This window comes from Macaca nemestrina, chromosome 1 (genome assembly GCF_043159975.1).
Source record: "Macaca nemestrina isolate mMacNem1 chromosome 1, mMacNem.hap1, whole genome shotgun sequence".
NCBI lineage: Eukaryota > Metazoa > Chordata > Mammalia > Primates > Cercopithecidae > Macaca > Macaca nemestrina.
This window is the reverse complement of record NC_092125.1, coordinates 184,997,844-185,025,670: the sequence shown is the minus strand read 5'-3', so window position 1 is coordinate 185,025,670 and position 27,827 is coordinate 184,997,844. Positions and strand designations below refer to the sequence as shown.

General features: G+C 42.6%; 1 protein-coding gene across 21 annotated transcripts in view; it reads right to left on the bottom strand.

Annotated features, from left to right (window-relative positions):
- LOC105495012 (BEN domain-containing protein 5) overlaps positions 1-27,827 on the bottom strand; it is a 1,475,945-nt gene that overhangs the window by 99,344 nt on the left and 1,348,774 nt on the right. For 20 of the 21 annotated variants that reach the window (XM_011764134.3, XM_011764137.3, XM_011764138.3 and 17 more), the window contains 2 exons: positions 10,501-10,653; positions 6,702-6,864 (listed from right to left, as the gene is read on the bottom strand). In XM_011764134.3, coding sequence (XP_011762436.2) covers positions 6,702-6,864; positions 10,501-10,653 — 316 coding nt within the window. Of the gene's footprint in view, positions 1-6,606; positions 6,865-10,500; positions 10,654-27,827 lie in introns of all 21 variants that reach the window. The other variant, XM_071093285.1, reaches the window with a different exon arrangement.

Below are 27,827 nucleotides of genomic sequence, written 5' to 3'. Positions count from 1 at the left end.
CACCCTGCTCAACCTTGGAGGAGTGAGCAGCTACTGTTACCCAGATCGAGGGGAAAGGCTGGGAAGCCAAGTCAGGGAAACAGAAGTGAGCCAGACCTTAACCCCTTGGTCACATGAGCAGCCTATTTGAGACAGGTCTGAGCTAGAGGATGGGGAGGGTTTTTACTTTGAAGAGGTTTGATGTTTTTGATTGGATCAGACGTAGTCATTGCTAAACTGAGACTGTTTTGTGACTAGAATTAATTAGAGAACTTTTAATTTCCTGAGAGCGATGGGAGACTCATGGGGCCTGCCAGAGCTTTTGTATCTCTAGATCTATAATCTCTATCTATCTATCTATAAAGCCAATGGGAGACAAAAAATAAAGTTGTTTCATAATTGCACCTTGTGAGTACTGCCTGTTCAATGTACTTGTTACATATTTCACAAATCTTTCTCTTTCTTTCCAGGGTCCAGCTCTGCCTATATTTATTAATCACCTGCTGCTTCTGGCCCAGCCCCAGCTACCCTCCAATCCTTTGGATGTAGCATCTGGGCTCTCCCCTGTACTTCTCCCTCTGCCAGGAAGGCTACTCCATCCCTTCTTCTCCTCCCTGCATTCCATCCATCCTAGAAGTCTGAGCCCTAGTTTCTCTTCCTCCAGGAAGCCTTTCTTCCTACTCCCTCCTGCACCACTCCAGCTGGGTTAGATGACTCCCACTGCTTCCCCAACCAGCAGAGTTCCCCTCTGTCAGAACTGTTATCCCTCTGTGATACTGATGTCTCTTTACCTTTCTCCCTCCCCTCAAAACTGTCTTCATCTTGAAAGTAGAGACCAAGTTTTTTTCATCTATTTCTAGTGTCTAATGTGTTTGGTTGGATGGATGAGTAAATAAACGATAGCTTCAATGTCTGATGTAGGTTTCAGAGGACCCAGTGCAAGGCATATATGGGCTCTGAAACGAGACTAATCCAATTAACTGAATTTGATATATCAGCATCTTCTCTTGACCACATCAGCCATACCCCTCCCCTTAAAAGCCAGCATTTTCTTATTTCAGTGTGTCCACAGCTACGAGCCTGGGTGGAAACCAGTCTGCTCAGGACCCAAGGTCTCTGTTCCCAATGTTTTTCTCATCCATTATGTCAAAGAGCTATTTCCTCTTGGCTTGTAACCAGACTATAAACAAATGCCAGATAAGCTCTGGGTTACTTTATGATTCCAGTTTAGCCTTTCTCTCTCTCTTTTTCAAATCGTTTGAACAGAGCATATTTATTACTTGGCAGGCCAGTAAAATGTAAATAGGGTTTCCTGAAGAATGGTTCAAAATTCGTTGGAATTTATCATTTCACAAAAACAACAAATGACAGGAAGGAAAGGCAAGGGACCTAATATTTAATGGCACAGACCATATGCCCAGTGATTTATCTGCATGCATTCTCCCATGTAGACTTAACAACAACCCTGTGAAGTAAATAATCATCCTCACTTTACAGCTGAAGAAACTGAGGTTCAGAGTGGTTAAATATGGGATTAGGGCTCTCAGTGAGAATGATGCAAAAAAGAACTCACACCCAGGACTCTGACACCAGCGTCGTATTCTGGCCACAGCATGGACAGGAGAGAGGCCAAGAGGCCACCGGCCACAGCAGAAGCCTCTGAGGATGTCTCTCTTTTAGGTTCTGTTGAAAGCTATGGGCCTTCCCCCCAAAAAATGAACTCTACATATTTACTCACAGCTTCGCATACATTTTAGTTGGTTCACAGGCTTTTGTTGAAGCCATCTGTAAGCCCCTCAATTAAGAACCCCTAAACTAAAAGAATGAAAGTAGCTATTGGCTTGGCCTGACTAGTTGCCTGGGATACTTTTGTATTGATTTTCCCTATTAAATTAGAAACTCTTTTGTTCATGAAATCACTGAATATTAAAACTCAATAAAAATTATGGATTATTGATAACATGGAATATTGAAAATCCATGGATTAGTTATCCAACTCATCTAAGCATGGAATTATATAACTTATATTTTAGAATCAGGAAAATCTTAGAATGTCAGAGCTGGAAGGAACTAGAATAGTGATCAAGTCCATACATAATTTTATTCCACAAAACTCTGATGGGTAGGAAGAATAACACACAGAGGCTGAGAGAGGGGACAAGACTTGCTGAAGGCCACCCGTAATAGCGTGGAGTCAAAATTCAAATCCTAGTTGCTAGTTTCAAAGCCAGATTGTCAAGTTAAAGATTCAACCAACAGAAGGAAAGCCATGTAGTCTGCATGGGGCTGAGAAAAGTCAAGACAAGAATATTTGTTAAGTACCTACCAGATGCCAGGCAGTACCAGGGGAATGCAGATATAGTGCCATATTTCACCCTCCCAATAACCATGCAAAGTGAGTACTATTTTTATTTTACAAATGGGGAAAGAAATTCAGAGTGGTGAGATAACCAGTCCAAGGTCACACAGCCAAGTAAGCATCAACAACCAGGTCCATTGCTTTATTTCCCAGATATAGAGGGGAAGGGAAGTCAGAGAGAGCAAAATCCTGGTCATGTTTGGCTGATGCTTTTCCAAGGAAAGAACTGAACCAATGGATACATACGCTCTGGTCTGTGGAACGGTGGACACTATTCTGGACCTAGGTGAAATATCCCTTGGGATTCTCTGCATCCCCAGCCCTTCCTGATGTTATACTCATCCAGTATCCTCTAGCTAACTAGTCTGGCCTCCATGATACTAGGAAGGGGGCGCCCTGGATGACAGCAACAAGAAACTCCATCAATGGAACAGTACATCTCCCACTGTGTGAACCAGTCATTGTTCTGCGGTCAAGGCAAGACCCTTAACTGTGATGACCCCACCAATGATCTTTGCCCAACAAACCTAACAACAGCCGCTGATCTCTTGCTGTAACAGCCCTATCTATCTTCTTTCACACAGACAGTGGTCCTCATTCACATTCACGTAAACCTTTTCAACGTCACTTAATATTTAGTTCACAGTGCACACTCACACAAGCTATTTCCTTTAACCTCATTGCAACTCGGTGAGGTTAAGTATTATTACATCCTCCTGCTACAGATTAGGAAACTAATCTGAGGCCCAGTGAGGTTATACAACTTGCCCAAGGTGACATTCTAGTAAGTGGATGAGCCTAGGATTCAAACCCATATATGTCTGAATCGAAAGTCTGTTCTGTTTGCATAATACCATATCTATATTTTAATGAATATCTCTATTTAATTCCCACAGCAGGGGTTAGACAAGTGTGAAGGTCTTTGGTCCTTCGTAACGGTGAGGAAGCTCACCTCAGAGAGGTTACAGGACTTGCAGGAGGGTGCTCTCTGGGATGATGTTGGTGCTGTCATCAGAATCCAGGTCTCCTGATTCCTAGTCTAGAGGACATTTTCTCCCAGACCATATTGCCTTTCCCATCAGACCATGTAATTTCTTTTTCTGGTTGGGACATGGAGCCAGCAGCCAACAAAGATCACAATCTGTCTCCCTGAAGTCTCCCTCTGTTATGAAGTGAGAGTTGGTTTTTTTTTTTTAAGTATTTCAAACAGAACCCAGGTTAAATCACCCTTGCATGCATTGAATCGGCCTAAGCTTCCCTGATGCAGTTTGTTTCCTCTTCTCATCCTCTGGAGGACAGAACAAGGCAGGGTAGGCCCATCAGCATCATGGCCAGCTCAACTTGTACATAGCCTCTCTATTCACCCTAACCCCTTCCAATCACGAGCTCCCATTCCCTGCCGCCACTCCCAAATAGTCAATTACCAAGTCTTCTCAGTTCCACATTATAAATATTCCACAGCCATCACTCTGGTCTTGGCCTGAATTATTTCTCACCTGTATTTTTATAACAGCATCCTAATGCATGTCCCTGCCTACAATACTGGCCCTCTCGAATCTGTCCTTTCCACTGCCATCAGAGTGGCCCTTCATCCCCATTAAAAACCCTTCTATTGCTCTCCATTGTCTACATTCAAGATCAAACTCCTTACAGCTTTCCACTTCAAATTTATCATTGTGTCTGAAGTCCTTCAGCCACAAGGGACCACTTACAGCTCTTGCCCATACCTTCTGTACGCCCCTCTCTGTCTACCACATCCTCGCTTCAACAACACCCTCACCCAGTTTGATTAGTTCATATTAAAAACTCACTTCAGGCTGGGTGCAGTGGCTTACACCTGTAATCTCAGCACTTTGGGAGGCCGAGGCAGGTGGATCACGAGGTCAGGAGTTCGACACCAGTCTGACCAACATGGTGAAACCCCATCTCTACTAAAAATACAAAAACTAGCCGGGCATGGTGGCACGCACCTGTAATCCCAGCTACTCAGGAGGCTGAGGCAGGGGAATTGCTTGAACCCAGGAAGCGGAGGTTGCAGTGAGCTGAGATCGTGCCACTGTACTCTAGTCTGGGTGACAGGGCAAGACTCCATCTCAAAAACAAACAAACAAAAAACCTTAGTTCAGAGGTCTCTTTTCCTGGGAAATCTTCCCTGACTCCCAGGACCGCGTGTGAGTTCCCTCTTTCCCCCATGTAAAGACATTCTTGTCTTTAGTATGTTCTCTGTTAACATTCCCTGTGCCTAGAACTTTACCTGACCTATGACAGGCACTCAATATATACTTGTCAAATGAAAATGTCCTAGACCCTTCTGGAATTCCTTCACCACAGAATTTATCATGTACATTGTCTCCTCAAGTACACTGAAAGTTCTAAGAGTCAGAAACCATGCCTTTTTATTCAGTATTTTACCCTAGGTGCCTTTTATGATTCCTGGTGTGTACTAATGGTGTGTTTACTTTTGATAAATGAGGGTTGGCTGTTGAGGGGTGGAAACCTTGGGCCTGAACCAAGGGTGGGCTTTCTACTAAGAAATACATTTTCTTCTAACACAAAACCATGTCAGAAAGGCTAAGAAAAGGCAGGAGAACCTGTCATATTGGACAGCAAAAAACAACAACAAACTAGGTGCAGGCCTCCTCTGGAGGGACCCTCATCTCCCTATGAATAAGAATTGCAGAATCCCCTTTGGTGCACAAGCTGAAAGTCTTATTCCAGGAAGTTCTCTGTCCCTTTGCCATATATTATGGGAGAGCAAAGCAAGCACAATGTGCAATGAAGCATATGCATGTATTATAGGAGTCAGCAGATTCTGGAGAAGCCATAGGCTGTACACATCATCTAATGTGTGTATGGGGCATGGAGAGGGGCAGTGTGGCACATAACAGGTGGCCAGGACTTTGGAACCCACAGACCCTCTTCCTATTCCCTTGGCCTTGCTGAGTCAGGTGGGTATTAAAGCAGACTGCAAGATGACTCTTAGCCTTGATGACTGTATGTAGGGAACTCTCAGTTCCAATCATAATCTCTCTGTGTCCAACAGGAGCTGGGACACTGCTCTAACACCTGGCCTACCCCCTGCCAGCCACTCCTTCTAGGGCCATTGCCCTGCTTCCAATGTTCCTGGCAAGGTACCTGGACACCATACCCCCGACCCTCCCAAACACACACATACAAACAGAGCCACTAACTTGCAATTGGCTGGTGGGACGAGCCCTAAGTCATGCCACTTTCAGAAAAGATGTTTTCCTGCACAGAGGAATTCCATAAACACTCACCAAGGGTTGAAAAGATGCTAAAAAGAGCACTTCTACTTCCAGGGAGGGGGAATTTGCAGAAATACAGAGTTCATTTCATCTAAAGTTCCTTCGTTCTCCCTCCACTTCTTTGAGAAAACTAAGTGTTAGGAAAGGAGACATAGATCAACCCAAAAACAAAGGATAAAGGAAAGTGGAATCTGCTATGATCTGTTACAGCTGATGCAGGGACCTTAGTATTAAAATCAACACTCAGGCAACTAGAGTTACTATATAATCCCTAAAAAAAATTAGGCAAGCTAGAAAATAACTTCTAATTTCATCATGGAAGGCTTGGGGGTTTTCAGAGAAATTTTATGAAGAAACTAAGAGGAAAAGGAATTTGTTAAAGGAAATGCAAAGGCAAAGAGAAAGATGCACAGAGGCCGAGACAGGAAAGACAAGGAAGACAGAGGAGAGGCAAAGAGGAGAGAAAGAGAGGAAAGGAGGATGGGATGAGAGAGAGGACAGAAAGGAGGGGAGGAGGAGGAAAAAGAAGTAAGGAGAGAGAAGCACAGAACAGGTGAGGAGGGAGGAGGAGGGTAGAGAAGAAGAGGGAACAAGGGGGAGAAAAATAAGTAGAAGGGGAAATAGTGAGTAGAGGGAAAAGAAAGTGGGAGAGGACAGGTTAGACAAAAGATGAAAAGAGAAAATATGGTTTTGTATGTTCAGGGTTAGAAGGAGTCAAGATCATCAAGCTCTTCCTCAGCAACCCTGGGGGTGTCATCCAGCCTGTGGACTTGCATAGCTTAGATGGCAGAAGACTAGCTGCATCATGAGAGAAGAGAGGGGAGAGAGATGGAGGCAGAGTAAGATATGGGCAGGCCATGGGTCCAGGTGGCCTGGGAAAGATTTGGAGCATGGCAATTGGGGTGGGAGTGTCATACTAAAGGCTGAGGCAAACTGGACAATCCAAAGATGCCACCAGCAGAACTAGCACCTCCATCCTCACCTGAGAGTCTCAGCCCTTACCTGAGCTGGGGGCCTAATTCCTGACCTGTCAGACTTGGATACCCTGGGCTGGATGAGGGCTGGCCCAAGGCTGGGTGGGGACGGGCCAAGGATACAGGCTTCTTCAGTGTAGGGCACGGCAGCCGTGGTGCCACTGATGATGTAGCTGTAGAAGGAGACCTCTAGGGTGTAGCAATAGGAAGTGTGGTCCAGGAGTCCACCGAGGAAGCGACGGCCAGTTCCTGCTTTCACAGCGTCCCGGTTAAAGGATGTGCTGGACTGTGAAAGACAGAGTAGGGAGGAAAGAATCACGGCACCTGCTGGCAATTGGATTGTGAGCAAATTTTACAACACCTCTGGGTCTCAGTTTCACCATCTGAAGAGTGAGATATTAACCCCTCATCACATGATTATTATAAGGACTGATTAAATAAACATAATTAATGACAGCAGCAAGCAGAGTTCTTGAGGTGCAGTAACTGCCACTCAACGAATATTTGTGGAAAAATGAATGGAGACAGAGGGAGCAGGGAAAAGTAGAAAGAGAAAAAGAAGCAACTACATTTTGATGATAATCAGAACTAACATTTGGAGCCTGGCATGGTGGTGTGCACCTGTAGTCCTAGCTACTTGGGAGGCTGAGGTGGAAGGATTGCTTGAGCCTAGAAGTGTGAGTTCAGCCTAGGCAACATAGTGAGACCAAGTCTCTATTCTTTTTTATTATTATTTTATTTATTTATTTATTTTTTGAGACAGAGTCTCACTGTGTCGCCCAGGCTGGAGTGCAGTGGCGCGATCTCAGCTCACTGCAACCTCCACTTCCCGGGTTCACACCATTCTCCTGCCTCAGCCTCCCAAGTAGCTGGGACTACAGGTGCCCACAACTATGCTTGGCTAATTTTTTGTATTTTTAGTAGAGATGGGGTTTCACCATGTTAGCCAGCGTGATCCACCTGCCTCAGCCTCCCGAAGTGCTGGGATGTCTCTATTCTTTAAAAAGAAAAAAAAAAAAATAAAACAAAAACAAAAACAAAACAAAACAAAACAAAAAAACCCTAAAATTTGGGCAGTGCTTTCAATTTTATAATATTGTTTCCCATGCAGCATCTCATTTAGGCTTCAAAATAACCACTTGAAGTAGGTGTTCATATTTTATTTCTCTATAGATGAAGAAACTGAGGCTCATAGAGGTGGAGCAAGTAAGTGATACAGCACAAATCTGAATCCAGAACTGAGTGACTCCAGACAACCAAAGACTCTGCTTCCCTTAGGGATAGCTGATTCATGTCCAGAATCATTAGAGCATAGGAATCATGGTTGCTTCTTTACTAAGATGTTGACAGCAACCATCACAATGGATAGAGAAATGGACAAGCATGTCACTCTCAAGTCCTCTGTTCAAAGACATGCTCTACTATCCACTGATTGCATGATGTCAGGCAAGCTGACTTATTTGTCTGAGCCTCAGTTTTCTCATTTGTAACTTGGAGGTGAAAATATCTCTTTCACAGAGTTGTGAAGGTCAGTTCACTTGGGGTTAAAAGGGCATTCTATGCTAACCCATGGAAATTTAAGTAAATGAACAGACCATGGTTTTAATAAGAGAATACGTATCTTATTCAGCAGGAGATAAAGGAAGAAGGAAAAGAGATAAAGCAAACACCAATACAAGAAAGGCACGGAAAGACTGTGAAAGAAACAGAGAAGTGTATGTGTATGTGTGTGTGTGTGCATGTGTGTGTCTATTTTTAAGGTAAAGGAAAAATCAGAACATCATAGAATGTCAGATCTAAAAGACCTTTGAAATCCATGTAGTAAACTCCAACTCTCCTGTTTCAGATTTGGGCACTGAGGACAAGAGAAGAGAAGAGAAGAGAAGAGAAGAGAAGAGAAGAGAAGAGAAGAGAAGAGAAGAGAAGAGAAGAGAAGGGAAGAGAAGAGAAAGGAAGAGACAGCAATTGGACTAGGACAGATGACCTTGACTCCCGCCCTTAAGGAGGCTGCAGTGCAGAAACATCAGGCAAGCTCAGAAATAAGGCTTTCAGACTGTGCACCTTTTGTAGTCCCTGGAAACCTCACCCGTGTGAGAAGAGTCTCTGAGGCCTATGACCCAGCCTTCCAGGGAACTTGGATGAAGGAGGCCACATTCTTTTCTGAAACTGCAGTGGTCTCAAATAGACAGGGCCATCCTATAGAGATTCTTACAGAAAAAGGCATGGCTGTTTCTGCCCCACAGCTGCAAATGGGGAGCTACCTGCTTTGATTCTATCATTAAATGCTGGGTGACCTTACACTGAATACTCATCTTTTCTGGGGCCACTCTTTACTCTTAGGTGTAAAGAGGGGACTGGACTAAATAATCTGCCAAGTCCTTTCCTGGTTTGACATTCAAAGGTTCTGGGATTCAGAGTGCATCTTACCACGCAGAGAAATTCATCATCTCCACTAATGTCCTGGCCTGAAGCAATGAGCAGGTGAGTTTTCAGCTCATCAACTTCAAAAATTGCTATGACCTCTGTGGGCCTCTGCCCCTCTGGCCACATGGAAATAACAGGCCCCAGAGATTTAGTATCAAAACAAAGGAAAATGTGCAAAAGCTCTCTCCCTACACCACATGCTGATCCCCTCCTTATCTTCTCTTCCTGCCCTTTTCCAATACTGCTTTTGCTATGAGTTTTTCCCACCCCACAGTCTCTCTAGTCCTCAGCATGTGAGATGGGTAGTAACAGCAACCGTCTCTGCAGTTTGTTGAGGTCTTTACGGCCTGCAAAGAACTTTTATATCAAAAACTGCATTTGCCCTCCCAGGAAGCTATAATGCACGCAGGATAGAAATTATCACCCAGCAATTACAAAAAAAAATTGAGGCTGAGAAGGAGTCATGGAGAAAAGAATGGTGGGCATATAACCTCTGTTAGCAGATGTGCTGTGCTTATACAAAAGAACTGGGATTGGTAAAAGCAGACCGTGGAGCAAGGTCTGGCATGTGGTAGGTGCTCAGTGAGTTTCTTTTTCTTGTTAATGCTGGAGTCAACTCCATTAAACAAGGCCGGGAACAGTTGCTCATGCCTGTAATCCCAGCACTTTGGGAAGCTGAAGCAGGTGGATCACTTGAGCCCAGGAGTTTGAAACGAGTTTTGGCAACATAGTGAGACCCTGTCTCTACAAAATAAATAACTACATTTTTAAAAATTAGCCAGTAGTGGCCAGGCACATGGCTCACGCCAGTAATCCCAGCAAACTGGGAGGCTGAAGTGGGCAGATCACCTGGGGTTGGGGGTTCGAGATCAGCCTGACCAACATGCAGAAACCCCGTCTCTACTAAAAATACAAACAATTAGCCAGGTGTTGTGGTGCATGCCTGTAATCCCAGCTACTTGGGAGGCTGAGGCAGGAGAATCGCTTGAACCTGGGAGATGGAGGTTGCAGTGAGCCAAGATCATGCCATTGCATTCCAGCCTGGGCAACAAGAGTGAAAGTCCATCTCAAAAAAAAAAAAAAAAAAAAAAATTAGCCAGTAGCCTCAACTACTCAGGAGGCTGAGGTGGGAGGATTACTTGATCCTGGGAGACAGAGGCTGCAGTGAGCCATGATCATAATACCGCACCCCCGCCTGGGTGACAGAGCAAGATCCTGTCTCAAAACAAAACAAAAAAAAACACCAAAACAAAAACAAATGCCAGTTCATCAGCCAGCCAAAATGCTACCTTCTCAAAGAGTCTCCCTCCCTGACTGGTAATGAGCAGTTTGAGAACATGGGCACATCTTGTTTACCTCTATCTTCATCACCCACACAAGACCTGGCACAGAGTTAGGTGTCCTGTGGAGCTTAAAGCAAACTGAACTGAGTGAGAAGGAATACAGGGAGGCAGGGTGTGGGGGGCTGGGGCTGGCTGAGAGAGAACTCCCGGCTTACATAGGAGAAGTCCTCAGCATTCTGGCAGAGGAGCTTGGGAAAAATGGCCTGCCTCTGGAACCGTTCCTCATCCTCAAAAATGTTGCCGTACATGAAGCCATTCATCATGGTGGAGTGGGCGTGGATGTCAATATAAAACTCCAGGCTTGTTTTCTGTTGAGAGAAAGGATAACAAATGAGAAGTCTGGGCCATAGAGCTTGCCTTTAAGGGACCAGACACTACACCACACACACACACACACACACACACACACACACACACACACACACACACACACATACACATCGAGCTGACCCTATGTGTCAGCAGATTTAGCAGCCATTTGCAATGTGAGGGGAGGGTTTAAGACAGGTGAGGATCAATTCCTCCTCACTTTTAACATGGTTTTCCTTCAAGGTGTGAAAGCACTACTGTTAGCATCCCTTTTAAGAGGTCTTCAGAAAAAGTGACATTTAGGTTGGGTTAAGTCATGATGTTACTTACTCAGAACAGCTAACACATTCATGACTAGACATTAGTGGAATTTATTTCTCTGATTAATGAGAAATACCTTTGAGGTAACACAACTGTATTTACTTTGGGCCTGTTCGCAGTTTTGCCCCAACTTGGCCGTTTCTAGCTGGGAAGCTTGGTGTAAATCATGTCCCCACTTTGAGCCTCAGCTTCCTTATCTGAAAAATGGGTATTTTAATTAAAACCTCAGAGCATTATAGTGGGAATCAAACACAGCAATAATAATTACTATATTGCTTGCTAATATCTTGTGATATAAATAAAAAATAATAATTACTGTCTTTCACTGTATATGTAATACATGCCAGACACCATTCTTGGAACTTTACATATGAAGTCTTACTTAACTCTTTTAGTTAACCTTGTGTGATGATGCCACGTCTACTCCCCAATAGCATATAAATAAAGCATGAAGGAAAATGCCTTTGTAGTCTGTAAAGACGGCATTGACTAGTCTACCTCTGCTCTTTACTTACACATATTTAAGGCACTTTCTTGGTTGATATGGTATTATTTGTTAACCTTTCCTGAAGTTAGGAGGATTGTCTATAAAGAGCTCAGTGCATGTAAGTAAAGGATGCTCAGTAACTACATACCGAATGATTGAACAAACAATCCCAGAGAGATTGTTCCACATACTGTAATGGACTGGCTGAAAGAGGGGGCGTGGGGGATGGGGTAATTTTTAGGCCATTAGATCTCCAATGGTCCTCAAATCCAACCTTCACTTCTTATATATCAGCCCAACTTATATCCATTAACCCTTTCTGAGAATAACAGAAGACCTGCATGGGGAGGGGACTTGCCCAAGCTCATAGAATAACCGGGCTGACATTCAGGCCTCCTGCCCCCTCACACAATTAACTTATTGTCATCAATGGCCAACGCTAGAAATAGTCAAGGCAAAACCTGGCCACCTCTCCATCCCCTTTCTAGTACATAGTCCTGGGAAAGAAGAAAAGTGCACATTTAGAAGGATTCTCCCTCCTTGGGATGCTTTCAAATGAAGTTAAAACCAAATGAAAACTATGTTGCTTCTAGAATGTGGGCTCAATGACTGTCATTTCATTTGCCTCAGAGTTGGAGTGAAAAATTATGTCTTGCCAAGCTCCCAGTTCTCTGGGTAGCATAAGCTGTCTTTTGGGAGATACAAGATGCACTGCTCTATGTGATATTAAACTCATCATTTTCAGCTTTGGAGGTGGAATACACAATGATTCAACAGGAGCCCTATAAAAGTCATCTTCACAATTTTATTTTCTTCAATTGTCTGTCTTTTCCTCTGAGCTTTTGATGAGCTGCACAGGAAAGGAGGAGGTAGAAAGATGATTTAAGAAATGTGGAAGGAAAAGCTACAGTTTGTATCTCTCGATGTCAGAGCTAGGGAGGGCCTTGGAAACCAGTTTCTCTGACCTTTCTCAGATCTGCTCTGAGTGCGGAGGTTGCTTGCTTAAGGTTGGCCAGCAAGTTAGTGAAAAAGCAAGAATTAGAACCTAGCTTTTCTTTTACTTTTTCATTTAAAAAAAATTAAATTTAAAAAACTTATTTGCATAGATTTATGGGGGTACAAGTGTAATTTTGTCCCATTTTTCTGATAACCATATAGGTGTGGCTTCCACCATCCCATCCTGACAACTGGCAGCTGATGTGACTTCACGTGAAAGAACCAGCACCTGAATTATCTTGATTGATCATATAATCTGAAAGTCAAACATTATAAAATAATTTACAGTAAAAAATCTCCCTTCTACCAGTCACCCAGTTTTGCTCCCCAGAGGCAGCTAATGCTATCAGGCTTGCATATATCTTTCCAGAGATAGTTTGTGCATATACAAGTAAATATTTTCTCCACACCCAAACCCCCTGCTCCAAACACACGAGTGATAGCACCATAAACACACCATTCAGATCTGCTGTTCTTCTCTGAATATATCTCAGAGGCGATTCTTACTTAATAAATAGGTACCTCATTCTTTGTAACAGCCATATATAAACTAACTAGTTCCTTATTGATAAATATTTACTGTATTTCCAATCTTTTCTTGTTACAAAGAATGTCTGAGTGATGAAATTTGTATATACATTATTTCACACATATATAATTGTATGTAAAATAAATTCCTGGCCGGGCCCGGTGGCTCATGCCTATAATCCCAGCACTTCGGGAGGCAAAGGCGGGAGGATCACGAAGTCAGGAGTTCAAGACAAGCCCGGCCAACATAGTGAAACCCCATCTCTACTAAAAATACAAAAAATTAGCCGGGCATAGTGGTGGGTACCTATAATCCCAGCTACTCAGGAGGCTGAGGCGGGAGACTCACTTGAACCTGGGAGGTGGAGGGTGCAGTGAGCCAAGATCGTACCATTGCACTCCAGCCCGGGCGACAGTGTGAGATTCCGTCTCAAAAAAAAAAAAAAAATAAATAATAATAATAATAAAATAGTAATAATAATAATAAAATAATAAATTCCTAGAAGTGAAATTTCTGGATCCTATGTGCATTTGCAATTCTGATTAATACTGACAGACTGACCTTAGAAGGGCCAGAACACTCCTAGCCTATTACCTTGACAATATAGGTGGAATCAAACTTTTTGATATTTGCCAATTTGATGGGTGAAAAGTAATATCTAAGATTAGTTTTAATCTGAATTTCTCTTAGTACTGTATAATTATCTTTTACTGTATAGTTAAGCATATTTTCATATGTTTAAAAATGATTTGTGACCGGGCACAGTGGCCCCCGCCTATAATCCCAGCCCTTTAGGAGGCTGAGGTGGGTGGATCACCTGAGGTCAGGAGTTCAAGACCAGCCTGACCAACATGGTGAAACCCCGTCTCTACTAAAAATACAAAAAAAAAAAAAATATATTAGCTGGGCGTGCTGGTGGGCGCCTGTAATCCTAGCTACTCGGGAGGCTGAGGCAGGAGAATTGCTTGAACCTGGGAGGCAGAGGTTGCAGTGAGCTGAGATAGCACCATTGCACTCCAGCCTGGGCAACAAGAGTGAAACTCCATCTCAAAAAATAAATAAATAAATAATAAAATAAATAAACAAAAGTGATTTGCATTCTCTTTTCTAAGAACTCTGTTCATTGCCTTTGACCATTTAAAAAATCGGATTGTTGGGCTTTATTTCTTGTTGACTTAGAGAAGCTATGTATTGTAGAAATTAACCTTTATGTGTAATATAAAGATACTTTTGTCATTTGTCTATTTTACTTCTGTTCATGTAGTTTTCATGTAATTTTTTAAATTACATGTACATTTTTAAATGCTGATTTTTGACACAGTTTATCAATCTTTTCTTTTGTGGTTTCCTAGCTGAATTATTTTACTGTTGCTTCCATTTTATTATTTTGTTGTTTAGTTTTCAATGTTTTGTTTCAGTTTCAATTTATATGGCCGTGGAATGTGAGGTAAGGGTTAAATTTCACTGTTTCCACACCATTTATTGAATTGTGCGTCTCTTCCCCACTGATATTTCTATCCCCCTTGACATTTGGTTGGGATCAAATGGAATGTGGGCAATGATGATAACTTCCAGACCTGCCCATAAAACTCCTCATACACAATCACCCGCATTCTCTCTTGCCCTTCTGCATGGGGAGCTACATGTAAAAAATGATGATATCCTAAGAAGAAAGAAGCCTATATCCTCCCTTCAACACTCAAGAGGACAATAGCAAGGAGAGTCACCTGATCTGCATCAGACTGATGTGAGAGAGAAGTGAATCTTCACTGTATTAAGCCACTTAAATTTGGGGATTGTTTATTATGGAAGCTAATATCATTCATCTTGACTAGTACAAAATCTCAATTCAAAAAGCCTTATTTTATCCCTCAGGCTGAGTTAACAGCCTCCTCTGCGCTCTCATAATTTAAGGTATATATCTCTCTCACGGCACTTACCACATGACATAATAACCCTTTATTTTCATCTCCCTCCAGAATGTGAGCTCTTTGAGGGCAGGGACCTTATATTGTTGATTTTTTTCAATCCACAGGGCCACAATAAGGCCTTGTATATAGCAGGTCATCATTGAAGGTTTACAAAGGAATGAATAAGAGAATGAACTGATGGAAAGATAAGTGAATTAATGAATAAACAAATGCATCTTAAGTGTTTCCAACAGTAAAACCAGGTACTTTTCTGTGGCTGTGCCAGACCAAGGGGTGTGTGTCACAAACGTAGGGCCCTTAATTACAATTTGGGAATGAGAATAGAAGGTGGGGGATGGGGAGAGCATCTCCTTTCCTTCCAAACTTAAGAACCTTAATTAAAACAGAATGATGAAGGGCTGTCCCCTTGCCAGCAGCCAGCAGTTCATCTTGCAATCAGGGGCCTAAAGAGTAAATTAAAATCAGTGCCAATAAAATTAAAACTACTTTGGGGCATATTTGCAACATAATTTAGTGTGGAGTTTGCTTCCACCTAGACACCAGGGAGGAAATGGGTTTTCTTTCTCTATTCTGAGCTTCTGCCCTGCTTCATCTCACTTGGCACAGGCCAAAACCTGAGCTTGGTGCTCTGATGTGGGGCTGGATCCTTCACATTTGGGCGGCACTTCAGAGTTTATCACAAATTCAGTTCAGTGAAGGAAGGATCATCCAGGGCAATCCAATGCAGGAAGGACAGAGGAATTTTATCTTAGGTTTGGAGATGCCAAGGGGAAGAAACTGAAGCTTAGGCAGGAATAACCGCAAGTTGAGCAGGGTGAGCTTTGTGATTATTTCTGTTTTACAGAGGAGGAAATGGAAGCTCAGAGAGCTCAAGTAACTTGCCCAACATTACGAAGCAAGACATGGCAGAGCCGGGTCTGAACCCAGGCCTCTGGCTGTAAACTCCCCATGTCCTGTACCCTGCTGTCCTCACAGGAGCTTGCAGCCTAGCAAAGCAATTACTTGATTACAGTAAGGCAAGCCCCATGCAGATTCCTTCAGGTCTGAGCTGAAGGATTGTGGGGATCTGTGACTGAGATTATTGAGCTTAGACTCTCAAAAAGGCATTGAGGTATGTGTGTGGGAGAAGCAAGAAGCGTTGGGAGGACTTCCAGACACATTCCTCCTTCGGATTTACCCTAGGAAGATGTTTTCCCCTGGGACTGAGATAAAAAGTCCCAAATCTATTCTTTTCATTTTTAACTAAAATGTCTCCCTGTCTGATTTTTAAGGAATGAAAGTTATTTCTGTGTTCTAAGGCAGGAAGGAAAAATTTTCAGAAAAATTGAGGACTCTTTCTTTAATATCAACCAAGCAAATCAAATAAACAAAATAATGCAAAGGTTCTTTATCATTCATAGTGTATATTTCTTTATTTTAAAATAATTTTTTTGTAGAGACAGGGTTTGCTATATTGCCCAGTATAGTCTGGAACTCTTGGGCTCAAGCAATTCTCCTGCCTCAGGCTCCCAAAGTGCTGGGATTGTAGCTGTGCCCAGCCCATAGCATATACATATATATATTTCTGAAGTGGCACAGTGAAGGCTTTCTTCCTCAGATATGTCCTGAACGTGGCTGGGCAGAAATTCCTCCCATAAAAAAAGGGATATAATAAGTCAAGGGGACAAAGAAAGGAACAACCACATAAGAAATCCAGACAGCCAGCTCAAGGGACAAAGGGGATGGGCCATGGGCACTTCACCTCCTGCCTCTCTCCATCCTACACTCCAGCCTTCTAGAACCACTGTAACTTCCCAAGCACACCGGTGTTCTCATACTCTGGGCTTTTGTGTTTGTTCTTTCGTCCTCTTCCTTCCTTTCACCTCCTGGTAACATCTTGTTCATCTTTTACTGCTTATCCCAAATGGGCCCTTGACAGAGAGGTCTTCCTGGATGCTCTCACGGATAGCAGCTCCTTTCTCTGGAATCCCACAGATTTAAAAAATATCCTTCTGTTAAGGTATTTATCATCTAGCTTATTCATTCATCCATTCATCTGGCAAATATCTACTGTGAACCTACTATATTCCTCATGCTATCATAGGACCTCGGGGTGAACAAGACAGATAAGATTCCTGCCTTTAAATAGCTAACACCCAGGTGGGGTTTACAAACTATAAACAGCAGATAAGCAAGGTAATTGCAGATTGTGAAACACGCTAGAAATGCACTAGGGTAAATAACATGATGGTGAATAACACAGTGGATGAGGGAAAAGTCTACTTTAGGTACTGTGATCAGGGAAGGCCTCTGACATTTGAATTAAGCCTCAAAGGATGATAAGAACTAGCCATTCAGCCAAGTGTGGTGGCATGCACCTGTTAAGCAGGAATACTGTTCCTGGCAAAATTGTCCTTCAAAAAGGAAATGGACATAAAGACTTTCCCATACAAACAGAAGAGAACAGGGAGAGGGAGAGGGAGAGAGAAAGGAAAGGGGAGAGGAGAGGAGGGGAGAGGAGAGAGAAAAGAAAAGGAAGGAAGAAAGGAAGGAAGGAAGAAGAGAAAGAAAGAGAGAGAAAGAGAAAGAGAAAGGAGAAAAAGGAAGGAAGGGAGAGAGAGAGAAAGAAGAGAAAGAAAGAGAGAGAAAGAGAAAGAAAGAGAAAGAGAGAAAAAGGAAGGAAGGAAAGAGAGAGAGAAAGAAGAAAGAAAGAGAGAAAGAGAGAAAGAAAGGAAGGAAAGAAGGAAGGAAGGAAGGAAGGAAGAGAAAGAAAGGGAGAAAAACCAGACATTCAAAGAAGTCAGAAAGGATCCTGGGCAAAACAAAGGCCCTAAAGCAACAATGAGTGTATTGTTTTCAAAAACCAAAGGGAAGGCCGATAGCCAGATTGTGACAAACACTGGAGCTAAGCCTGGACAGGTTTGCAGGGTCCAGATCACACAGGGTCTTGAAAGCCAGGGTCAGAATTTGGAGTTTATCCTATGTACAGTAGAAAGACATTTTAACAGGGGAATACTGAAAAACGTACCTTGCCTATCATGTAGATAATGGATTTTAGGGGGGCATGAATGAGGCAGTTGAGATAGTTCCCCTAAGCGATCATAGTACAGTCATGAAGCACTTAATGATGGGGATAAGTTCTGAGAAATGCATCACTAAGTGATTTCATCATTGTGTGGCCATCATAGAGTGTACTTACACTAACCTAGATGCTATAGCCTACTACACACCTAGGGTATATTGTTATAGCCTATGGCTCTTAGGTTACAAACCTGTATAGCATATGACTATTTTAAAATAAATTTAATGAGGCCAGGCGTGGTAGCTCATACCTGTAATCCCAGCACTTTAGGAGGCCAAGGCAGGCAGATCAATTGAGATCAGGAGTTCAAGACCAGCCTGACCAACATGGGGAAATCCCGTCTCTATGGAAAACACAAAAATTAGCTGGGCATAATGGTGCACACCTGTCATCTGAGCTACTCGAGAGGCTGAGGCAGGAGAATCACCTGAACCTGGGAGGTGGAGGTTGCAGTGCATTGGCACGATCTCGGCTCACTGGGATTACAGGTGTGAGCCACCACGCCTGGCCTCATTAAATTTATTTTAAAACATTTTAGTTCTTCAATAATAAATCAACCTTAGCTTACAGGGACTTTTTTACTTTATAAACTTTGAATTTTTTAAACTTTTTGACTCTTTTGTAATAACACTTAGCTTAAAACACAAACACATTATACAGCCGCACAAAAATATGTTCTTCCTTTATTACTCTATAAGCTTTTTCTCCTAGTTATAAATTATGGGTGTTTTGTTTTGTTTTCTTACTTTTTAAACACTTTTTGTCAAAAACTAAGGCACGAACACAAACATGAGCCGAGACCTACATAGGATCAAGATCATCAACATAGCTGTCTTCCACCTCCACATCTTATCACACTGCAAGGTCTTCAGGGACAATAACATGCATGAAGCTGTTGTCTCCTATGATAACAATGCCTTCTTGTGGAACACTTCCTGAAGGACCTGCCTGAGACTTTTTAGAGTTCACTTTTTTTTATATAAGTAGAAGTACACTCTAAAATAATAATAAAAAGTATAGTATAGAAAATACATAAACCAGTAACATAGTTACATATTATTATTAAGTGTTATGTATTATACATAATTGCATTTCCATGTTTTTATATGACTGGCAGCACAGCAGGTTGGTTTACCCCAGCATCACCACAAACATGTGAACGAGTAATGCATTGCCCTGTGCCTTACAACAGCTGCGATGTCACCAGGTGACAGGAATTTTTCAAGTTCATCATAATCATATGGGACCACCATTGTACATGTGGTCTGATGCTGAAATGTCATTATGCAGTGCTTAACTACAGCTTAAATAAGAGAGGTGGTGGTAGAGGTGAGAAGGCATGTTTAACAAATATTGTGGCCATACCTCCATAGAACCTGCACATAGATTACATGTGGGAAGAATCAAAGGTTTATGACTTGAACACTAAGTAGATGGTGGTTTCATGTACAGAGATGGAGAAGACTGGTGTGGAGCCCAGCTGGGATATTGGTTAGGAAATTGAGAGTTCTGATAGGCTCTTCACAGTTTGAAATGACCACTGAATACAAGACAGGAAGTGTCAAGTAGGCAGTTGAATTCATGAAAGAAGAACCCTCAGGGAGAAGACTGGACTGAAGGTATAAATGTGGGAATCATTATCATTGAGGTGGGTGTAACATCTCTGGGAGAAAGTGTGGACCTAGAGGAGGTCCTGGAACTGAGCCTGAAGCCCTCTGAAGTTGAAAGTTTAGCTAAAAGAGAAGGAAAGGAGACTGTGGAGTGGTCAGAGAAGAAAGAAGGTGAAAAAATACAAGGAAAGTGTGGTTTCATGAAAACCATGAACAACAACAGAAAAAAATAATAATAAGGAGGGCGTAGCCTGTGAATCTTTTGAAGCCTAGGACTGCATCTGGTTCAATTCCATATCCACAAGGTATATCATAGGGCCTGACACACAGTAAGTACTCAGGCAACAATTGCTGAGTAACAGAATGAATAAATAAATGAATGGGCCTGCTATCTTAGACTCAGAGAAAGGGGTAGTAAGGGGTGTGGGAAATTCCCAGGGCCTAGATTCTATCTGGAAGAGCTGTGGGGGAGGATAATAATAACAACATAGCCCTCACTTTATGCTAGGGGCAGGCACTCATTAATCCTCCCACAACCTTATCAGATAGAAACATCATTTACAAATAAGAACACTCAGGGATAGAGTGGTTGTGTGGGAACCTGAGATCACACAGTGGCAACTGGCAGAGCCCAAGCAGTCTGGCTCTGTAATCCATGCACTTAAACATGACACCATCAAAAGCTGTTGACATTCATGCAGTACTTCTTAAGTATGGTCCTGTAATGATAACAATCCTATAAGGGCAATCACATCATATAAGGAAACCAAGGCAAAGAGCTTGCAAGTGGTAGATGTTAGATTCGAACCCAAGTGTTTCTGACCTGGGTCTAAGCTCTAAACTATTCAGAATAGCCCAGCCCTGGATTTGTGGCCTCCTTGACCTCAGCAGAATAAATTTCGGGATTATTCTGAGACTAATGATTAGGGGTGGAGAAAATGCATCAGAAGCAGCAAGATGAGAAATAAAAACATATTTTTTTCTACTTCTAATTAGCCTCTTACAATCTGACTCTACTTGCACATAAATGGAGGCATTTCTGCACCTCCCAGGGATCCAGGAAGAGCCAGGTCTGGCCTGGCAGGAAGGAGCCTTCCTTTGCTTCCATCCCCTTTCTCCACCTCTATGCCTGGAGACAAAGAGAGAGATGAGAAGCTCAGCACAGGAGGTTTGGGTTTATAACAGACCTTCCCAGGGCAAAGGATGAACTCCTGACCTCTGCCTCCTGCTCCCTTCAGTGACTGGTGATAGCCATAATGACTGTGATAACGACAATGGTGATAAAAGGGTACTCATGAGAGTAGTGTGGTTTGGGGGTCTGGTAGACTGGGCTTCAAGGGTTAGTTTCACCATGGGTGAGCTTTAAGACCTGTAGAATTCACTTTCCCTTCCTGAGTTTCAGTTTAATCACCTGAAATTTGAAGATAACAATCACAAATTCATACATTGTCATAGAGTTAAATGAAGTAACTGGCTTTATGCCTACCAAAATATCTGACAGCTTATACACTGTCAATATATTCTTTTGAATCACACAATGACACTATGTGCAGGTGCTGTACTTGGCACTGGTGATATGGACCTCCTGGGGCTCAAAACCTTGTGAAGAAGAAGGACATTTTACAAGTAACTGTCTGTGCAATGAGGAATGTGAAGAAGTGTGAGTGCTATGGTAGCACAGAGTGAAGAGGAGCTTGGGGACCCAGCTCACATATATGTACATTTCTTCCTTGTTCAATATGAAATCTATTGACAATAACCACTGTCTTGCACATTTATACAGTTATAAACCATTCTCGAACCAATCAGTTCATTTGATTCTCTCAACACTCCATGAGGGTCAATAGGATTATGATCTTAGTTTCTCAGAAGAAGCTCAGAGCCTGGCTTGTCAAGATCTCACAACAAATTACCAGTTGAGATGGGATTCGAACTCACATCTCACCACTCCAAAGCCTCTGCTTGATCCTCAACTAGGGGAGTCATCCTGTGTGCTCAGTTCTGTATCGAGAGTGCACACAGATACAAGTAGAAAAGCCAGGCTTTCCCTCAGAAAGCCCCAGTCTGAGCAGGAAAACAAGACTAATCAGGGAGCTCTCAACTAAGAAGAGGACTGAGAATTTTTAAGGCTGTGAGAACTGAGGAGCATTTTAATTTGATAATTAAAAGTTAATGTTGCTTCATTATAAATCAAAGGCTGATAAAACTAGGGCACCCTCAGGCACACATTAGGAACTCAGTAAATAGTTGTGGCCTGAATGCTTGGGGACACCTATCTCAGGAGGTTGTTAGCTGGCTCAGAGAGGTAATGATACATGTCTAACCACTGAGCTGCAGGGACAGGAGTCCTTGGTCTATGTCAGGTTCCTTCTTCCTAGGAAACTCATCTTGGTTCTCTACTAAGCTGCTACGTGACCCTGGAGAATTCCTTCTCCCTCTCCGGACTTCAATTTCCCCACTTAGAGGATGGATTCAGTGACTTTTCAGGGCTCTTTCCACCATTATGTCCTAAGAGTCTCATATCCTTCCAATATCTCATCTTCCTGCTTTGCACTATTGCTGTTGTTGTTTTCTCTTTCATTTGGCCTCTAACTGAGGACAGATGTTGCCAGTCTTTCTACCTTATCTCCTTCAAGACACAAGTGCAAGGTCCTTTTCCTTGGCATGGCCCTGTGGGGAGAGCCTGCTGCGAGACAGCAGTTCAATCACTTCCCCACGCTAATGCAGTCTTTCCACTTGGCAGAGTGCACATCACTACTTTTCAGAGAAGTGTCTGAGGGTGCCAACATTCATGCTGAAATTATGCACTTTATCCTAGGGAAAAATAAAATGGTTCCTGTCTGCTTTATTTGGTGTAGGCAGCTGGAAGAGCGGAAACAGGAAGAAGAAAGGTACAGGACAGCACTTGGCATCTGTCCCTTCATTCTTTCTTCCTCTCTCTTCTCTAACTCTCTCATCTTGCCCCTTTTCTTTCCTCTCTCTTCATTCCTTTTCTTCTTCTGTTCCCCCTTTCCCACCTCTCTCTTTCTTCACTGTATAGTAGGGAAGACAGACAAGGGAACAGTTTAAGTGTACATATGCCTTTCAGGTGCTGTAAGAGACATAAGTGAAGACTGGGTGAAAGTATGGCTGAAGGAACCATTCAGTTAGTGGGTGGTCAGGAAAGACTTTACAGAGGAGGTGACTATTAAGCAAGGTCTTGACAGATGAGAAGGTGTTCACCAAGGGAATGATAAGGACCCTCCAGTGGAGAGAAAGACAGTGTGGGCAGAGGGAGCCTGTGGGCAAAAGCCCGAAGCCCAAAACCACTAGCCCATTGAGGGAACAATAAAGTGTTTAGGGCCCAGCACAATGAGGAAGTCGAGGCGGGTGGATCATGAGGTCAGGAGATCCAGACAATCCTGGCCAACATGGTGAAACCCCGGTTGTACTAAAAATACAAAAATTAACAGAGCGTGGTGGTGCGTGCCTGTAATCCCAGCTACTCAGGAGGCTAAGGCAGGAGAATTGCTTGAACCAGGGAGTCAGAGAATGAAGTGAGCCGAGATTGCGCCACAGCACTCCAGCCTGGCAACAGAGCAAGACTCCATCTCAAAATAAAATAAAATAAAATAAAATAAAACAAAATAAAATAAGGTGTTTAGCACAACTGAAGGGCAGGGGAGGGGACAGAGACAGGGGTGAGGAAAGGGACCAGAGAGGCTTCCAAAGACCCATACATGGAAGACCTTGTAAACCACTAATGAGTCATGACTTTTCCTTATAAAACAGAAAATAGAAAGCCACAGAAGTGTTTTATGAAATTATAACAGGATTACATTTACATTTTAGCAAGATTGTTCTGGAGGCTGTGATGAGAATTAGTGGTCATAAGACTCAAAGGCAGGTAGATTAGTTAGAACACTTTTGTTATAATCCAAGTGAGAACTAATTTAAAAATGATAAGGTCCTGAATTAAAGCAAGGGCTAGGGCTGAGTGCGGTGGCTCATGCCTGTAATCCCAGCACTTTGGGAGACCGAGGTGGGTGGATCACCTGAGGTCAGGAGTTCGAGATCAGCCTGGCCAACATGGCAAAACCCTGTCTCTACTAAAAAAACAAAAACAAAAACGAAAAACAAAATAACACACAAAAATTAGCTGGGAGTGGTGGCACGTGCCTGTAATCTCAGCTACTTGGGAGGCTGAGGCACGAGAATCACTTGAACCCAGGAGGCAGAGGTTGCAGTGAGCCGAGTCGGCACCACTACACTATATACCCTGGGCTACAGACCGAGACTTCGTCTTAAAACAAAACAAAACATAAAGCAAGGGCTAGGAGGATGTGAAGAAGCATCCAAACCTGAGACCCACTACAAAGCAAGATTGACAGTTCGCAATATGGGACCTCAGTTTGGACTGATTCCCAGGTTTCTGGATTGAGGGGGGGCATCCACTGAGTTTGGAGATGTCACTGTCTTATAAGTTTGAGTTCTGTGTTTGCCTCCTTGGTACTTGTCCCCAGTTAGAGTGAGATGCCATCAGATGTGCTATGGTCTTAGGTTATGACATTTTGATCCAAACAAGTTGATTTTTTCTAAATATGGCTATTTGAATGAAAGGAACATTTTCCCCATGTAATCATGTGTTTTCTGTATAAATAGAGCTCTTTATTAATATAAATTAAACATAAGTGGCTACAGAGGAGGTCTACCAAAAAAGAAAAAGTTAAGTATAAGCATTGCACACTTTTGTTAGGATACAGAATCAAAGGTTTTTTTTTTTTTTTAATCAAACACTTAAATACACATAATCAAATACTTGGGCCCTCTATTACTATGTAAATGGGATGCTGGTTGGCTTTTCTCTAGCTATTGCTCTGCTATAGGCATTCACTCCCTCCAAAGAGAAGATTTTTGATTTTTATAAACTGCTTCACTCAGCCAGAAAGCAGCAAGGAGTGAGGGAGTGGTTGTGAGTTAAGCAAGGGTTGGACAAGAAGGTGTGGGTAACAAACAAGCTTCATATCTTGGATTGAAGGGAAGTCCTACAACAATGCAAGCTCCTTCATCCATATCTACATAAAAACCTTCATCAAAATCAGACAGAATGAATTTGTGTCTTCTCTGGCCCTTTGAATTGTTTAGAGTTTTGCTCTCCTAGCCCCTTTCCTTTGACACATGAAATACTATCAACAACCTACGCAACTTGTTTATAGTCATTATCTCATTTTTAACATACCTGTTTTACAGATAAATGCACTGCTTAAAGTTACACAGCTAGTAAGTGGCCGAGCCAAGAATAAAATCTAGATCTATCCATAGTACAAGTTCTTCCCACTCTATCATTCTGTCTTGATTCCTTTATCTTTGGGTTTCTCATGGGGAGCCAAGAGGATGAATTATTGGTAGGCATGGAATATATTTTCCACTTGTGAATATCAGGTCCTCAGTAATCTGCCTTCATCCCCAACCTCATTTCCTATTCTCTGCTGATGGGCACTCTATGCTTTCTCCATGCCAAATTGAGAGCTTCCAGACTGTGTGATGCTCCTCTGTGCCCTCCAAGGCTTTGCTCATGCTGTTCCCTCAGGCAGGAACACCTTGCCCTGCCCAGCCTTCCTCCAGGACCCAATATAAGCATCCCTTCCTGTAAAGGCTTCCCTAACCCATGTCCTCCTTCACGTCTATTGTCACTCAACCCTTCTTTTTTATTGTACCTATTTCACTGTTTCATTATTATTGCTTTGTGTGTCTATTTCTCCCACTGGACCAAGCACTCCTCAGGACCTGAAATCACATTGTCTTCATTTTAATAGGTCCAACATCTAGTGCAGTGTCTGGCACATAGTAGGTGCTAAGAAAATCCTTACTGAATGAATAGATGGATGAACTAATGATGGAGAAGATAATATCTTTGAGCAGAGGCTATCTCCATCCTTTATCTTCTCTGAGAAATGCTATTGTGGAACAGGGAAAGAGAAAGGCAGACCTCAAAGTGATACAACGGGTAAAAAATTCTTCCCTGTTCTCTGGGTTCTTTCTCTCTTTTTCTTCTTCTTGCTATTGGAACAAAAATAAAGAGTACATCATAAGCAAAGCTGTATTTTCTGTTTATTGCCACCAGGTTAATAACAGTAATGGTGTGAGAAGAAAATGAGGTGTTATGTAAAACCCCGCATTGCAGATTTTGCTGCTGATGTAAAGAACTCAATAAAGTGTAACACTTTAATCATGGAGATAAAAATCACACAGCAACTTCCCACAGGCTTGCAGAGCCTTAAGACAAAATAGTTGTGAGGAAATGAGAGATGAGAGAAGAATATTATCAGGCATCAGAAAAGTTGTGCTTGGGCTTTTTTTTTCCTTCTCTAAAAAATGGAATAAGCTTTTTATATCTACTTCCAAGACACCTTGCATGAATTTCTGTATTCTCTGGAGGACATGCTCAAACTTCTGGAGGAGGATTTGCTCATTCTTTGTAAAAATGGATTTGTTTACAGAGAACTGAAATTCCTGTCTTTTAGTTGACTTCATGGCATTTTAGGAAAACACGGGCAGTGTCTAAAAATGCAAGAAGGATTTAGATGGAGGTAAAGAGGTTGGTGATAATAAAGTCTCTGTTTCCATGATGGTCTCGAATGCAGGAAAAACATCATAGTAGAAGATGGGAGCTCTTGTGCCAACTCTGACAACTTCGGAGAAATCACCTTCCTGCCTCTGTGCCTTAGTTTCATCATTCTTCAAATAAAGATCGCCAAAGGGATGCACTAGATGCTGTCCAAAGGGATTCCAGATCTGACACTCCATCGTCTGTGAGGCTGCCAGCAAGAAGGCCAGTTGGTGGTTTAGCTCTTGGCATTTGCTGTTGTGGTTCTCGACTACTGCAGTAGGCTCCCAGCTGGCCTCCCTGTTTCTACTGAAAACACCTCCTTCCTTTCCCCATCACCTAAATCCATTTTCCATCCTGCAGCCAGAGTGATCTATGAATAACAAAAGGAAACTGTACATACACCCTGGAAACTATATGTGCACTGCTATAAGATGGCACGAGGAGGGGTCGTGCAGAGAAGGGCTTTAAGATTAGAGATCTGGGCTCAAACATTGAACTGTCTGTGTGACTTCAAAGGAGTTACTCTATGTCTCCAATTCTTGGTTTCTTTACCAGCCAAAAGAAGATTACAATGAGATCACTCATGTCACCAAGCTGACATGGGTTAAATGAGTTAGTGCATGTCCAAGTGCCTGAAACATAGGAGGTGTTCAGTAATCTTTTTCATACCATAATAATTATTTCAGGTGTAATTAAAAATGAGGGCAGATTCTAGGGCTGTGCTGTACAAGTAGTCATTTGTGACTACTTAAATTTAAATTCATTAAAATTAACTTTAAAAATAGAGTTCCTTAGTCCTACTAGCCACATTGCAAGTGCTCAATAGCCACATGTGGCTGGTAGCCACTGTGACAGACAACGCAAAGGAAACCTAACACCATCATAGAAAGTCTATCAAGCGGGCCAGGTGCAGTAGTTCACTCCTGTAATCCCAGCATTTTGGGAGGCCGAGGCGGGTGGATCACCTGAGGTTAGGAGTTCAAAACCAGCCTGCCCAACATGGTGAAACGTCATTTCTACTAAAAATACAAAAATTAGCAAGGTGTGGTGGTATGCGCCTGTAATCCCAGCTACTCAGGAGGATGAGGCAGGAGAAACGCTTGAACCCAGGAGGCAGAGGTTGCAGTGAGCTGAGATTGTGCCTTTGCATTCCAGCCTGGATGACAAGTGCAAGACTACGTCCCCCCATCCCCACAAAAAAAGGGAAAGTCTGTTGAATGGCACTATTCTAGTATCTTAGCCATCATAAACAGTGGATTCAAATGTAAAGCATATATCCATATACAACTATGCTTACACAAACACATCTACTTTTATACACACAAACTCACACTTGCATACAAAACCACAAAACAGGGTGTTAAGGAAAAATAATCTGGGTCCTGACTCCAAGTCAGTCCATCAAACATACAAAAAATCAGGTCCTGTGTAAAACAGCTCACATTGGACATCACTTAATCCTTATGACAACTTTAGTAGGAGGTATTATCTCCATCTTGCTGATGCTGACATTGAAACTCAGAGTGGTTGAGTAACTTGATTGAAGTCACAAAGCTTCTAAGTGGCAGAACAGGACTTATTCCCCATTATACAATACTACTTCTGAAGGGGCATTTCAGAGACAAGGGGCTCAGAGGACAAAGTCACCA